This window comes from Neohortaea acidophila, assembly GCF_010093505.1.
Source record: "Neohortaea acidophila strain CBS 113389 unplaced genomic scaffold BDY17scaffold_11, whole genome shotgun sequence".
In the NCBI taxonomy this organism is placed as follows: domain Eukaryota; kingdom Fungi; phylum Ascomycota; class Dothideomycetes; order Mycosphaerellales; family Teratosphaeriaceae; genus Neohortaea; species Neohortaea acidophila.
The window spans coordinates 785,117-799,699 of record NW_022985520.1 but is presented as its reverse complement, the minus strand read 5'-3'; the positions used below and the strand labels follow the sequence as shown (position 1 = coordinate 799,699).

General features: G+C 56.4%; 7 protein-coding genes across 7 annotated transcripts; 4 read left to right on the top strand and 3 right to left on the bottom strand.

Moving 5' to 3' along the window:
* Positions 1–638: 638 nt before the first annotated feature.
* On the top strand, positions 639–2,995 carry BDY17DRAFT_304460 (ERG5, C-22 sterol desaturase). Its single transcript, XM_033734730.1, has 3 exons — positions 639–1,149; positions 1,202–2,205; positions 2,261–2,995. The coding sequence occupies exons 1-3, from the start codon at positions 981–983 to the stop codon at positions 2,705–2,707; spliced, it is 1,620 nt and encodes a 539-aa protein (XP_033586267.1). The 5' UTR covers positions 639–980; the 3' UTR covers positions 2,708–2,995.
* A 709-nt stretch (positions 2,996–3,704) lies between these two features.
* BDY17DRAFT_327636 (glycoside hydrolase family 25 protein) lies at positions 3,705–4,560 on the top strand (the record flags this gene model as incomplete). The annotated part of the gene is made up of 4 exons (XM_033737705.1): positions 3,705–3,831; positions 3,886–4,089; positions 4,151–4,430; positions 4,494–4,560. 4 exons carry the CDS (start codon positions 3,705–3,707, stop codon positions 4,558–4,560), a joined length of 678 nt encoding a protein of 225 aa, XP_033586266.1.
* On the bottom strand, positions 4,435–5,817 carry BDY17DRAFT_43770 (uncharacterized protein). The gene has a single exon (XM_033738391.1). It carries the CDS (start codon positions 5,478–5,480, stop codon positions 4,737–4,739), a length of 744 nt encoding a protein of 247 aa, XP_033586265.1. The 5' UTR covers positions 5,481–5,817; the 3' UTR covers positions 4,435–4,736.
* Positions 5,818–6,752, top strand: BDY17DRAFT_43769 (uncharacterized protein). Its single transcript, XM_033738390.1, has one exon. The coding sequence runs from the start codon at positions 6,156–6,158 to the stop codon at positions 6,657–6,659; it is 504 nt and encodes a 167-aa protein (XP_033586264.1). The 5' UTR covers positions 5,818–6,155; the 3' UTR covers positions 6,660–6,752.
* A 610-nt stretch (positions 6,753–7,362) lies between these two features.
* Positions 7,363–9,145, bottom strand: BDY17DRAFT_327633 (PIN domain-like protein; the record flags this gene model as incomplete). Its single annotated transcript, XM_033737704.1, has 3 exons — positions 7,363–8,172; positions 8,223–8,917; positions 9,139–9,145. The coding sequence occupies 3 exons, from the start codon at positions 9,143–9,145 to the stop codon at positions 7,363–7,365; spliced, it is 1,512 nt and encodes a 503-aa protein (XP_033586263.1).
* A 590-nt stretch (positions 9,146–9,735) lies between these two features.
* BDY17DRAFT_257422 (major facilitator superfamily domain-containing protein) lies at positions 9,736–11,556 on the top strand (the record flags this gene model as incomplete). Its single annotated transcript, XM_033731683.1, has 3 exons — positions 9,736–10,816; positions 11,007–11,352; positions 11,409–11,556. The coding sequence occupies 3 exons, from the start codon at positions 9,736–9,738 to the stop codon at positions 11,554–11,556; spliced, it is 1,575 nt and encodes a 524-aa protein (XP_033586262.1).
* A 722-nt stretch (positions 11,557–12,278) lies between these two features.
* Positions 12,279–13,493, bottom strand: BDY17DRAFT_256717 (uncharacterized protein; the record flags this gene model as incomplete). The annotated part of the gene is made up of 3 exons (XM_033731619.1): positions 12,279–12,460; positions 12,519–13,161; positions 13,224–13,493. 3 exons carry the CDS (start codon positions 13,491–13,493, stop codon positions 12,279–12,281), a joined length of 1,095 nt encoding a protein of 364 aa, XP_033586261.1.
* Between the last annotated feature and the right edge of the window lie 1,090 nt (positions 13,494–14,583).

Below are 14,583 nucleotides of genomic sequence, written 5' to 3'. Positions count from 1 at the left end.
AAGCTCGCGCGTACGATGGCCAATACGAAGGGAGTTCTCATAGGGCGAGGCCAAACACCAGCACCGTACAACTACTAAGGCGAAAAGGGAGGGCGCCAAAGACACTCAACCGCCTTTACACCTGCGATTCCTAACCAGCAAACCAACAGCCCGACGCTGCTCAAACATCACCACGGCCGGGAACGAGAGTCGAAGCATGGACTGTGATGATAGAGTCCCGTCTACAGAACTCTAATGTCACTCAAAGGTGGAGGTCGGTATTGAACAACCTCAGCCCATCACAGTGCAGTATCGAGTGGTCATGTATCGATGGGCCTCGGCGGCATTTCGATGAGACAGCATTTTCAAGACTTTGCATCGGCACACGTTGACTCGTCAAGGTAGTTCGACAATGTCCTTTCACCATAGAGTCCCGCGCATTGGAAGCGCGATATGCTTTCGGCCTCTCAACAAGGCTCGCTTATTACTAAGCCGGGGAATCTTCACTGCATGTTTGTCAGATCTCGGGGTGCGGGTAAGGTTTCGGCAGGGAAGCAGGAACCTGGCCAATCGGAGCGCATCGTTTCCGCGCGATACGCAATTTTGGTGAATTTTGTGGTTCGAGGGAAAAAGTGGAAATGCAATTGCGCTCGCTCGCCCTCTCGCTCACTGCAGGTACGGTCCATGAAGTCACCGCCTTTCAACCCTTTTGCCTTCCCTTCGCAAAAAGTCAGTCTCGTACCATCGCACTTTCGGCAGTCGCCCAACCCGGATGCAAACACCCGAATGCCCGCGGGCGTTATGCTTTGAACGTTGATCCCCCCATACGCCCGTCATCCATCAAGAGTGGTGCCATTCCCTTTGCGCCCAAAGCTTAACCTGCCCCCAACCGAATTGTCAACTCATATAATAATCTAACCTTACCGCCCTTTCCGCCGCCACTTTTGCTGTTTACCACACCGCACCCTCCCTCCTCTGAAGCATTCGGAGTGGGCGACAAGATGGCGTCGCCGATGGAGGTCCTCAATGCCACCCAAACCGCATTGCCCGGTGCGCTACACGCCTCCGTGGCCGCGGCACAGATGGGCTTCCTGGGAAACTTCATCGAGAACATGACCATTGTCCGCACGTTGGTTACCGTGTTTGCACTGGCTGTAGCATATGATCAGAGTACGTGCTGCAACCTCTCTCGGTCAATCTCCCAGCTAACCCCACGTCTCAGTTTCCTACTGGCGACAGAAAGGCAACCTCGCCGGCGACATGTTCAAGATCCCCTTCGTCGGCCCCTTCTTCGACAGCGTCAAGCCCTCCTTCGAAAAGTACTACATCAAATGGGTCTCCGGCGATTTGTCGTGCGTCAGCGTCTTCCACAAATTCGTCATCATCGCCGCCACCCGCGACATGGCGCGCAAGGTCTTCAACAACCCCACCTACGTCAAGCCGTGCGTCGTCGACGCCGCGCACAAGCTGCTCCGCCCGGAGAACTGGGTGTTTCTGGACGGCAAAGAGCACGTCGAGTACCGCAAGGGCCTCAATGGCTTGTTCACGCGGCAGGCGATGGAGACCTATCTGCCCGGCCAGCAAGAGGTGTACAACGAATACTTTGAGCAGTTCCTGCAGGTCACCAAGGACGCCGACGGCGCGCCCCGGCCCTTTGTGTACAAACTGCGCGAGCTCATGTGCGCCGTCTCCTGCCGCACCTTTGTCGGGCACTACATGTCGCGCGAGGGCGTGAAGAAGATTGCCGACGAGTACTACTGCATCACCGCCGCCATGGAGCTCGTCAACTTCCCCATCATCCTGCCCTTCACCAAGACGTGGTACGGCAAGAAGGCCGCGGACAAAGTACTCGAGGCCTTTGCCAACTGCGCCGCGAAAGCCAAGGTCCGCATGCGACAGAAGGGCGCGCAGCCGGAGTGCATTGTCGACCGTTGGGTGGCGCAGATGTTCGAGTCGGAGCGGTATCGCGAGCGCATTGCCAAGGGCGAGACGGTATCGACGGAGGAGAAGCCGGCGATGCTGCTGCGCATGTTCTCCGACCTCGAGATCAGCATGACCGTGTTTACGTTTTTGTTTGCCAGCCAGGATGCCACGAGCTCGGCGTGCAGCTGGATGCTGCAGCTTCTGGCCGACCGGCCGGAGATGCTGGCCAAGGTGCGCGAGGAGGGTGCCAAGATTCGCCCGGATCCGAGGGCGCCGGTGAAGTTTGAAGATCTGGAGAAGATGGTGAGCATTAGCATCCCGTGACACTGGAAGCAACCCCACTAACCAATGCCCACAGGAGTACACCCGTGCCTGCGTGAAAGAAACCCTCCGCTACCGCCCACCCGTCATCATGGTCCCCTACCTCGTCAAGAAAGACTTCCCCATTCCCGAAAGCAACTACGTGGCGAAGAAGGGGTCAATGATCATCCCCACCACCTGGCTCGCACTGCACGACCCCCAAGCCTACCCGGAGCCCGACACGTACAACCCGGAACGCTGGATCAGCGGCAACGCGGAAGAGCAAGGCAAGAACTGGCTCGTGTTCGGCACGGGGCCGCACTACTGCCTCGGCCAGAACTACGCGATCCTAAACTTGATGCTGCTGCTGCACAAGGTGTCGTCGGTGCTGGAGTGGGACCATACGATTACCGACCAGAGCGAGGAGATCCGCGTGTTTGCTACGATTTTCCCCATGGATGATTTATTATTGACGTTCAGGCCGCGTGAGGGGGTGGTGGTTTAGACTGCGAGGTGGGGGGTATGCATTCCGCGGTGATTGCCGGGTAGCATTTTGCCTGAGAGGTGGTGGTTCGTCGTGCGTTCAGTCGTTTGCATTGCGGAGAGAGCGAGTGTGGTTGTCCATTGCTTGTGAGAGTGTACATACCATGCATAATTAGAAGCAGAAGAATCGTGCAAATCCCACATCCTGAGAAGCGCACGTGAAGTCGCAGAAGACGAAAGGGATCTGCAACGCCTTCACCAACTGCAGCAAGTCAAGGCGAGGCAGGGCCAGCATCCCACTCAATCGAACCGGTGAACAGGTTAGGCCGGGCACTCATTATTGCGCAAGATGCTTCCGTCGTCCAACTAGAAGCGAACGGTCGAAGGTTGCGGTGAATAGAAACCGGGGGCCGTACCTTCCTCGTAGGGCTGCAGCTCGTTACGAAGGCACGTTTCCATGCTAGCAAAGCTTCTTTTCGCCTGTCGATCTGTGGCGCCTTCTCAGTCCTCCTTCCCCCACGTCTTGCGCTTAATTTTGGGGGCTTGTTGTCTTCTTGCTGTTCGACACTGCTTTATCTATGGAACGACTGGCCTTTTGTACTCGCGTTGTCCATGAGCGAGGCGGAGGAGGGTGATGCGGGTGCTGCCCCGGACACTCCCACGAACGCCCATGCCTTCCTTCACGGTGTGAGCGCGAGATATAAGGTGCGATAACTACTCAAGCCACCACCGCCGATCCCTCCAACTAATCCATATCGCCATCTCCTTAGCTTGAATTGGGTGCCTGTCCGAGCTACCGACGGTATATACCGCCGGATGTAACTGTAGATCACGTCGTGCTTGGCCGCCCTATCCCACGTTTAGGAGTAAACACGCTGGCTATGGATATGATCTCGAGAACACGAGAGCCGGGTATATGTAGGTTGGCGATGCCTCATTCTCTCACTTGTGTCGCTTCAGTTCTGTCCTTCTTTACTTCGCATTCCCTTCTCCTTGCGCTGCACACGACCTCTTCCACGATGAAGAAAGCAATGCTGACCAGCGCCCTCGCGGCCACCGCGGCCGCTCGTTCCATGCCTCACTTCAAGCGCCAATCGAACAGCAGCACAGTGCAAGGCTTCGACGTCTCGGGCTATCAACCCAACGGTGAGCCGCCCCCTATCCCCTGCAATGCACCCCTACTTATACACCGCCAAACAGTCAACTGGGACGCAGCCTACAACGGCGGCCTCCGCTTCGTCTACATCAAAGCCACGCAGTCCACCGACTACACCAACCCGGACTTCTCCAGCCAGTACGAGGGCGCGACGAACGCAGGCTTCATCCGCGGCGCCTACCACTTCGCTGACGGCACTGTTAGCGCCTCGGCGCAAGTCTCCTACTTTGCGCAGAACGGCGGCGGCTGTAAGCTCCTCCTTCACTCCCTTCCACTTCACCTCAGGCCTTCCTAACTCCTCACCCACAGGGTCCAGCGACGGAATCACCCTCCCCGGCATGCTGGATCTCGAAGGCGACTGCATCGGCGTCGACTGGATCCAGGAGTTCTCCGACGGCTACTACAACATGTACGGCGTGTACCCCGTGCTCTACTCCAGCCCGTCGTGGTGGGAGCAGTGCACCGGCAATTCGAATGCGTTTGTCAATACAAATCCGCTCTTCATGGCCTGCTATGATTCCACTCCCTGCACTCCGCAAGGCGGCTGGCCATACTTTACGTTCTGGCAGTATGCGGATAGCAATACTTAGTGAGTCATGGTTTCGCTTGTTTGTTGAGAGGACACTGTGCTAATGGATCTGTGTGATGATAGTGGTGGCGACTCGGACCTGTTCAACGGAGATTACAGCCAACTACAGACGCTTGCGACCAATGGTTGATAGATGGAACGCCAACTTCGAGTTACGAGACAGCGACATCAATAATGATTGCAAGTTGGCCCAAGAGTGTAGAGAAAAGCATGCTTACATAGCCCGCACCTATCCAGTTCTAGCCGATCGAGCACCCCAGAGTCAATCACCTTCTCACTTCATCTCTCGTGCCGAGCCTACCTCCTCTACAAAGCAGCCAGGATAGCCATCCCCACGGCCCCAATAGCAATAGGCGCCGCAGTCACCACCGCCCCAGCCGCACCCTCCGAATCCAAAGATGGAGAAGTCTCCCCAGCGGCCCCCGTAGCACTCGTAGCCGTAGTAGCAGCAGCAGTCTCAGTCGGCAACGAAGTCGTCGCCCCCGCGCCTCCACTCGCCGTCGAGCCCGTAGTATCCGCCGTCGTCGCCGTCGTCCCCGTCGCACCGGACGTCACACTACTAAACAACGACCCAGCACTACTCAAACTCGACTGCAGCTCGCTGTACTCGGAGCGCAAACTACTACCGTACTCGCCCGTCGCCGTGGCGGCGAGCACGGAGAGGCTGCTGAGCTGCGCCGAGGCGAAGGAATTGACTTGGCTGTAGACGGAGGTGGGGTTTGCGGTGCCGAGGAGGGAGGAGACGTCTTCTGTGATGTCGTCGAGGTCGGGGACGTCGATGTCGTTGTCGTCGTTTTCGGTGTTGTCTTGGGCGAGGGCGGTGAGGGAGGCGGTTAGGAGGAGGAGGAGGGTGGGGAGCTTCATTGTTGGTTGCGGCGTTTGGTTGTCTTTTATGGCGATGAAGCGTTTGTGGACTGAGATGCTATTGATCGATGGTGATTTGGATGTGATAGTGACGATAACCTGGACAAGAGAGAGGAGAGAGGAAACAGTTCGTGCAGTACACCACTCCTTAATACACTGCCTCAGCTTGGCGCGAACGCACGGCATACGCCATGCACAAGACCTGGAGAATGGAGATGACGTCCACCAACTCTCACGAAAGATGGCTCAACGCCTAGCCATTGATAAAACCCGCGGCTTGGCCCCAACTTGGCCGCTGCGGAGAGATGGCGTTGTCGCGAGGCTGAGCGTCGGAAACCCGCGCTGACACCCTTGGCGATACTCGGCAAGTAATAAAGGTGATGTTTCTCCGGGTGAATCGCGCAATTGACTGCGCATGCTTGCAAATTGCCCAATAAAAAAGCTGAAAGCGCTTAAGATACAACAATCCGCTTGAGCTGCTGCGGAAAGGCGTCGCAAGCCCACGACGCCGAAGCAAAAACAATTCCCTCCGCCCTCCGAAGAAGAAAATCCCTCCTTCAGCGAGAGAGACAACACCCCTACAAAGCAGCCAAAACAGCCATCCCCACAGCCCCAATCGCAATCGGCGCCCCAGTAACCACAGCGCCCGCCCCGTGCGAAGACGAACTCGATCCAGAAGAACCAGAAGAAGCAGCACTGCTAGCAGCAGTAGTAGCAGGGGAAGCGGAAGCAGAAGTCGGCGTCGAGCTGCTGGCGCCGCCCGCGGCCCCGGTGGTCGTCGGCGCCGCGCTCCCCAGCAGCGAGCTCTCGCTCTTGGTCGCGGCGCTGAGGGTCGATTGCAGCGCGCTGTACTCCGATCGTATGCTGCTGCCTTCGGCGCCGGTGGCGGTTGCGCCGAGGGCGGAGAGGGTGGAGAGCGCGGCGGAGGCTTGGGAGTTCAGGCTTGCGATGAGGGAGGTGGGGTTGCCTTGGGCGAGGGCGGGGGTGGTTGAGGCTGCGAGGAGGAGGAGGAGGGTGGTGAGCTGCATGGTTGCGGGTTTTGGGTTTGATGTGGTGAGGTGGAGAGATGTGTGTGTGTGTGAATTGAATCAGATGGTGGGAGCTGCTGAGAGAAATAGAGGACAGGTAATGAAACGGAGGAGAGGACTTGCGGTCGTTATATACGACTTCAGGCCCCCACTTGACGAACGGTGTCGAGACATGACGGCAACCGAAAATAACCAAACACACTGGTCGCGTCGTATAAATTTGGGTCGACGTTCAGTAAATTTGGGTCGACGTTCAGAGGCAAGGGCCACCGGTCACATCACAAACCCGCTCATCTGCTCAGTCATCGGTTCAGCCCCGATGTTCCAGGGGAATTAGGCCTGTGCTTTGGGCCCCTGCATGAGCAAACGAGCGGCTTTCGCGTTCCATTGATACGGCGATGGAGCCAGTGTATTGCTATGTTGGAGAATCGTGCAGCTACAATCAACATGTAATAACATCTCGCCTCAGTTGCAGACAGCACTGCAAGCCAGAAAGATATGCCGTGATGCGAAAGAGAAAAAGATGCAATTAAAGTTCGACAGCCTTGGGGTTAGTCAGGGGAATTCTTGGCGTCATGCAGGTCAGGCGTGCCGGCGTGTAAATCCCTCGCTCCCCGAATGTCCGTGCTGGCCGCCTGAATGTTTCAGCAGCGAGGACTGCGAAACGACGAAACGGATTCGCGGTCGTTTGTTAGGTGAGGTCGATGATTTCTGGCGGGCCAGGAAAGCTTAGAGGAGTTTGATTGGGCCCGTGTTTGCTTGGGTTGAAAGTGGAGAGCTGAGTCGCTGGCAACGCCAGCAGATGTGTGCCGGCCCTCAATGCACGAAGTGTCTCGATCGGAATCGTCTCCCCCGGTTTGTACTGCATTGCTGTAGGGTATGGCGTTGTGATGGGCATGGGCTGTATCGTGGCAGGCGGTGCACCGGCCGCTTCTCGTGATCTGTATGGCGCGGGTGCTCGGGGTGTGTTCTTCGCCGCAGGCCTCGCTGCGCTGTTAGATGCCGGGGATACGAACAGCCCATCGTTGCGGTCAGAATCGCTATCGCTGTCGAGAAGGTCGACCACGCCTGAGGTGAAGCGGGAAAACGAGCTTGGACAAGACCGCGCGCACCGCAGGTGTCGGAGGTGCGAGGTTTCCCTTGGGAGAGCCTTTCTTGCTCCTGGAAGCGTTTGTTCCAGCGTTTGCGTTGGCAGTCTTTGCCGGTCTGCCTCGTTTCTTCGGTATAGAGTCGCTTTTCTCGCTGCCCTGACTCGCATCCATGGGAGTCTCTGAGGTAGCTGCGGCCTTCTTGGTCTTTTTGGCTGGAGGTGTCGCATCTGTAGTATCGTCGGCCTTTCGCTTAGCCGACTTCCTTGGAGCCTGCTCGAGCGAAACTTGGGGCAGGCCGTGCTGAAGGAAGCACTCGAGTATCTCACACTCAATGTTGCTTAGAGGATCGTAGAGAGTTCCATCCTTTGCCGTGAATTTGCCCCAGTCTTCCTCCGCAGGCATCTGGCTCAGGTCGATTTCGAGCACGGGGAGTGGCGAGAAGGTGATCTTGCGCTCGGACTTGGGCGGCGGGGGGTCATCGCCTTCTTTAGACGTCTTTTTGGTGACCGTCCGTTTGAGATGAATTCCGAAGGCCAAGTTTTCGGCTCGTTGCTGTGGAGCCGCTCTCGCTAGGGTCCGAGCAAGCAGGACCGGCGCGAGGTGTTTGATGAATTCGCGAGTGGTGAAATTGAAGCGCTCCCGCAAGAAAACCCTGAGCTTCATCTGATCGAGGGGTCGGTCCCAGCCGCCTCGGAGCCCTCTCAAGTCGTGGAGTTGCTCGGGAGTTGAGACGACAGGGCTGCGATAATGACAGAGTGCCTGAGAAGTGTTAGAACAGCCATGGAATACAGTATGCTCTCCCCACTCACTTTCCAGTCCGGATAGATAAGAGGCCAGTCCGCGGTCTTGCCATACCGGCCGAAAGCCAGTTGGAGACGATCCCGCCAGGCCGCAAGATCGTACTGAGCTGCATGGCAGAGTTCTCGCGCCAAGCCGGTCTCCATTTTCGCCAGCAGAGCCGCCGTTTTAGGCCCACAGCCTCGCAGTCCTTCAACATTGTAGTCACCGCCAGAGAGCATGGCGAAGAGAACCAGGCTCTCAGGGTCGAGATCGTATTTGTCCGCAATGTCACTGGCTCGGTAGACTCTCACATAGTCGTTGACTCGCTCCTTGCCCACCTTGTGCGCTTTGATGAGCACACCACATCCGAACATGAAAGCATCCCCGTCGTCCGACCACACAGCATCCACAATCCCTGCAGCTTGCATGCGAGCGCATTCCGCTTCTGCCTCGGCCGGGGCACGGTGATGTGGGATCTTCAGTTGATCGAGCAGCTTCTTCAGCAGCCTCGTGATCTCGAAATCAATCTTGCCGCCTCCGCGCTTACCACGCTTCCATGGGCGTCGAGGTCCATCGTCAACGAATATCAGCTGCACATTGAGTCTCAAGAGGCGAAGGATGCGCCAGAGGATGACTTTCTCAATCGGATTCGCCGCCGGCTCACCCTCTCGAATTTTCTGAGCTTGCTCGGCGGTGACGTTGGTGAATCTCCAGCAAGCCTCATCTACAGCGATTCTCAATGGACGTTTGTGTTGCTCGAAGTGCTAAGCAGCATAGGCTGCCAGAGACCAGATCTCACCAGCCTCGCCGATGATGTCCCAGAGGCTGCTCCGCCGGCACGGTTAGTGTAGTCTGAGGGACGCTTGGAGAGTGTGACTTAGTAACCGGTGATTCCCATCTTGTCATCATTTCATGCTCAAACGACCGAGCTCGTGGACTGGTTACGCAGCATGGTGCCAGCAGTCGGCGGTGATTAGAGCAGGGCGTGTTGAGTTCAAGAACGGCAGACGCGACTCGCGTTCCGCGCCGTGCGCACAGACCATCTTAGAAGTGGCAGCCTTCTTTGCGAAGCAGTCGCGACCGTGGATTTCAGCATTGCGGGAAGGAGTGAGCCTACATCAAGGCCTACATGTACTTCAGCACATCCTGCCTTCACCAACTTCCCGGCGCTCTCGTCAATTGTGTATCTCCTCTATGCCGCCATCACGACCGGGAGACGTGAAGGTGGAAAACGTGACCAGGTCGGGTAAGACGGGCAGAGCGGGCTTTCGTCTTTAGGCCGAGAAAAGCCCAAAAGCTTGTCTGGACTGCGGCATGGGAATTCGGGTCCATCTTTTCGAGTCCGGCATTTTATTGCCGAAGTGACGCCACTCGTTTGAAGATGAGAGATTCGGTGCCGACGTCGGGCGCGAATTGCACCTTCGAGTCCACCTTCGCAGGCGAATGCTTGGTAATGACATGGACCATAAGTAAGGCGTTGCTTTCTCTCTTTACATTCGCATGACCCTTCCTCGACCGCGAGACAGCATGGATTCCAGAAGAATGTCGTCAGGCCAGAGTTCAAAGGCGGAGGAGAAGGCGGATGACGATGCGCTCCACACGCCCTCCACCGAGTCGAACCTCAACGACAGTCCAGACCTGGAGAAAGGCGACGGCCAGCAGCACGAGAAAGGACAGCAGCAACAGCCGTCTTCCAAACCGGAAGACACCGCAGAAGATCCCTTCCTCGTGAAATTCGAGGAAAATGATCCCGAAAATCCAAAGAACTGGAGTGCCAACTACAAGGCCTGCCTGACCCTCCTGCTGGGCATGCTGGCCTTCGCCGGCTCCTTTGGAAGCTCCGTCATCTCGCCCGCCCAGCCCGAGATCGCCAAAGAATTCGGCATCAGCGAAGAAGTCACCGTCCTCACCGTCTCGCTCTACGTCCTGGGCTTCGCCTTCGGGCCATCTCTATGGGCTCCAATTAGTGAGGTGTACGGCAGGAAGGTCAGTATCCTGCCCGCCGTCTTCATCCTCGGCCTCTTCAGCATCGGGAGTGCGGCGAGCAAGTCGGCCGCGAGCTTGCTCATCACCAGATTCTTCGGCGGCGTCTTCGGCTCCGCACCCATCAGCAACGTCTCTGGTGCTCTTGGTGATCTCTACGAGCCCAAAGCGCGAGGCGTCGCCGTCACCTTCTACGCTGTCGCCGTCGTAGGCGGGCCGACCATCGCACCTGTCGTCGGCAGCGCATTAACAGTCACGCTAGGCTGGCGCTGGACGGAATGGATCGAAGCCATCCTCGTCTTCTTCATCTGGGCCATCGCCCTCTTCGCCCTGCCCGAGGTGTTCCCTCTCGTCATCCTCAAGCGCAAAGCGAAGCGCTTGCGGAAGGAAACGGGCGACGACCGCTACTGGCACCCGCACGAGAAGGAGAAGATCGACCCCCACAACATCTTCCAGAAGCATCTTTCCCGGCCGATTCGCATGCTCTGTACAGAGCCCATGGTGACGTGTATCGCCATCTACGCTTCCTTCGTCTACGGCCTCGTCTACCTCACCCTCGAGCTCTTTCCCATCGTGTACAGGGAAGAGCGTCACTGGGGCGCTGTTGTCTCGACACTTCCTTTCCTCGGGCTCTTCATAGGTAAGAAGAAAAAAAGAAGAAAAAGGGAAACCAGCCAGGATGCTTCAAGTCCAACCGCAGTGACATTATTGCCTGTGGAATGTGCAGTTGCTCCCGGTAGCAACTTCGCACGATGGATCAGAGCACCAGACTTGTTTTACCCAACACCCTCAAGTGAGACAAAGCACTTGCTAACCCTCAAACTTCACAGGCGTCCTAGGAGCCGTGGGAGTAAATCTCGGCAACCAACCACGCTACATCCGCGCCGTGGAAGCCAACAAAGGCCGCGCCGTACCCGAAGCCCGCCTACCTCCCATGGTAACAGGCGGCGTGCTCTTCGTCATAGGCCTCTTCTGGTTCGGCTGGACGGCGAATCCCAGCATCCCGTGGCCGGCGTGTACAGTCGCCACAGCCTTTATTGGCGCAGGCTTCAACATCATCTTCCAGCAGTGCATCAATTTCTTGGTTGATACCTATGGACTCTACGCGGCCAGTGCCGTGTCTGGAAATACAGTATTACGATCCTTCTTCGCCGCGGGTCTTCCGCTGGCTGCCAAGTGAGCATTTCCCATTCCCGAAGACCAAAGAGACGACTGCTAACAAAACTGAATAGACCCATGTTCCGCGCCCTCGGCGTCGGCGGAGGATCTTCTTTACTCGGCGGCTTCGCTTGCTTGGCTCTCCCCGTACCCTTCATTTTCATGAAGTACGGGCTAAAGTTGAGGAAGATGAGCAAGTTTGCGCCGGTACCGGATGATTGAGTGGGAAAGAGATGGAGATATACGATGACGAATCATGATGCATTGAGCGGTTTCAAGGCGTACTTTAGAGATTAAAATAGCATGTGCATAGATAGAGCTGCATCGAAAGCGGCATAGCAATATTAATCTACTCATGGTCACTGTTATGCACTCGCTTATCGTGGGTAGTGGACCACGGGGGTCCTCTCCGGACGACCATGGCCATGGCATCAGCAGCGGCTATAGAGCAGAGAGCCGTCACGCGGTGATTTCACCGTCGAGAAGGCGCCAGCAGCTAGTAGTGGATAGATGGATCTTCTCCGTACGATAGCGAAGAACGGAGCAGTCCCTATAAAGGAGAGCACGATGATTGGAGCAGTCTGTGTAGAAGAGAAAGTCCTAACCGGCGGAACTTTGGTGCGTCTTGCATATGTAGCAAGGGATAGTTACATTGCTAATCGTCACTCTAGCGGACTGTCACCTTCCTACCACACCCAACCTACGTGCTCTCCGACGAAGCAAGCCGTCAGCAAGTCGTACAGATCCTCGAAGAGCTGTTTGTAACCTCCTACATCGACATCAACATTCCAGGGCTGCAGAAGTCTCTTCGGCGTTGGGCATCTGTGCCTGGTGAAGAGCAGCCAGAGCTGCAAGACGATCAGATGAAGTGCTCGTCACGACAGACGCTGGAAGAGAAGCGTGTAGTCGGCAGAAAGTGGCGCGCAGAGGCAGCGTTTCGCACTCTAGGTGGATCTTTCGAAAGCGAACAAGGCCTCATCCTTGCCCGCGAAACTTGGCAGCGGTACTTGGAAGACCCTGGTCCAGCCTGGCATCTCGCGTGCCATCCATTCCGCGATGGTCTCTTTTGCGAAAGCGGTGAAGCCAGAGGCATTCTGTGAGCTCGCTGCAATGATTGTCGAGCCGCCTGGTCATTATTTCTCGTTAGCAAAAGTACCCGGCGAGGGATCAACGCCAGCACTCACGGTACGCCTTGATCATCTTGCTCGTAAACTCCTGGCCCGTGTTTGGGTAGACGAGAAGCAACACCGCATCCTTGGCCCCGTTGTTCTTCTCCAACCACTTGGCGCCATCACTCTCAATCGTATCTGCAATCCACATTGTCCGCCACTCACTCAGCCCACTATCCACAGCCACCACTTTCAAGGCTTTCTTTCCGCTCTCCAGCCGTCTCAGCATAAACGTCCAATACCCATTCCCACTCCCCATGTCTACAATCGTCCTCCCCTTTGCGAGGAGCGAAATCAAACACAAAGCCTCATACGAAGGACACACGCATCCAAAGTGATGGTAGAGAATCGGCAAGATGGCATGCGCCTGCTTAATTCGCACAGTCCCCGGTTCGGGACCCGCCCACTCGAGATTCTGATTCGACCACGCCCAGACGTCGAAGGAAGGGTTGACGTGCGCTTTGCTCTTGTTGACTTGTAGATTTCTCTCCGGAGCAGGCGGAGAATATAGAGACTGAAGGTGGTTTGCGACATCCATGCGAATCGAGTCCCTTTTCGCGTTCGCGGCCAGGCCTGTGAGTGCTTTAGCTGTATTGGTCGTAGGGCGCAGAATATCAGTATACGCGGCTATGTCCCTCGCTGTCGGTGGGGGAGATCTCTACTCTCCCATTAGAAATCGCATCGTGAAGGTCAAGTTAGGGATGAAGGATAAATGCCCACCTCCGCCCCTCCCTCATCTCGATACCACCCATGCAACCCCCCCTGCGCCCCAAACTCGACATGCGTCTGCGCCTGCAACAGCGTCACTTCCGTCGTCGCCTGGTAGCCATAATCATCGTGCAGCGGCAGGCCGAAAGAGCGGATGACGAAGCGCCGGAAATTGTTGTCGTACGGCGGCGTCAGCTCGCCTTTGCTCCATGCCTCGAAGAATTTGTCGGGATCGAAGGTGGTGGAGCCGTCGGTTTGCGGGGTTTGGGGGATGCGTGGCATGAGAGGTGTTGGGGAAGTTACCTATTATGGGGGGTGGATGGAGGAAATCGGTTCAATGGCTGAAGTTGAGTGTCCGTCTTGGATTGTGGGCTTCGGAGGCCATGTGGGGTCTCCGCGGACTTTGCTTGGACATAAGAAGCAGGGTCAAGACGCGCTGTCTTCTTACTTGGCATGCCAATCGTGTCCTGCTACTCGACACCATCAAGTCACCGTACATCATGCGAGGCGCCCCGCGTGTAAATATACCGGCAATCTAGTGATGGGTCAGCTTCCGGCAGATTCGAAACACCTCGACTACGACGATAGTAGAACATCTCCGAGGGACAAGCCGAATTATCATTGGGAAGATGTGTGGTTACAGCATCTTGTGCGATCCAAAAGGATTCCGAGAGGATGCGGAATGCTTGGCCGAGTTGGAGATGTGGAGAGATTGGTAAGGAGGCCTTTGAAGGACGGCGGCTTACATCAACACTCACTTCACCCCAACGTCTCGGGGCCACCGGCTTCATTGACACACGATTGTTTGCAAGCAGCCAATTGTCGCGTAAGTGAAAGCCCGACGTGCATTTCACCGTATGTGATGGATCGGATGGCCTGAATTCTATGTTGAACCCACCCCAGCCTGACCACCGAAGCAAGACATGAACGTGTAGTACGTGAGTCAGGCTGAGTAAACTGCCGATAACCGCATACACTACTACACATTATTGCGTGCTGTACTCCCTGACGCGAAGCTGACCATATGCCGCTTTCGAATCATTTTCTTTGTTGCGATACTGTAAAAATGGGTTGCACGGAAGCATGGAGAAAGGCAAAAGAAGGCGGGTGGTCATATCAAACTATAGCCACGACTTCTGCAAGACTTGTCGGTGCGTAGCTGCTGCGATTTAGATGCACCGACCCCGCTAATCGGGCGCAGCAAAAAGAAAGTGAAATGCGACGGAGGCCGGCCGGCGTGTCAGAAGTGCATTCGAGCCAATCTCGTATGTGAGTACAGTAGCTGGGAGCTGGCGGTGCGGGAAGACAAGGCTGTCGTGCACGACGACATCACTGCTGCTAATGCCCTGGCGGTTGGGGAGAAGAAGCAAAC

Coding starts and splice junctions, on each gene's coding strand:
- BDY17DRAFT_304460 (XM_033734730.1), top strand. CDS start 981: ATGGCGTCGCCGATGGAGGTCCTCAATGCCACCCAAACCGCATTGCCC. Junction 1,150..1,201: donor GGCTGTAGCATATGATCAGA/GTACGTGCTGCA, acceptor CCCACGTCTCAG/TTTCCTACTGGCGACAGAAA. Junction 2,206..2,260: donor TTGAAGATCTGGAGAAGATG/GTGAGCATTAGC, acceptor CAATGCCCACAG/GAGTACACCCGTGCCTGCGT.
- BDY17DRAFT_43770 (XM_033738391.1), bottom strand. CDS start 5,480: ATGCCGTGCGTTCGCGCCAAGCTGAGGCAGTGTATTAAGGAGTGGTGT.
- BDY17DRAFT_43769 (XM_033738390.1), top strand. CDS start 6,156: ATGCTGCTGCCTTCGGCGCCGGTGGCGGTTGCGCCGAGGGCGGAGAGG.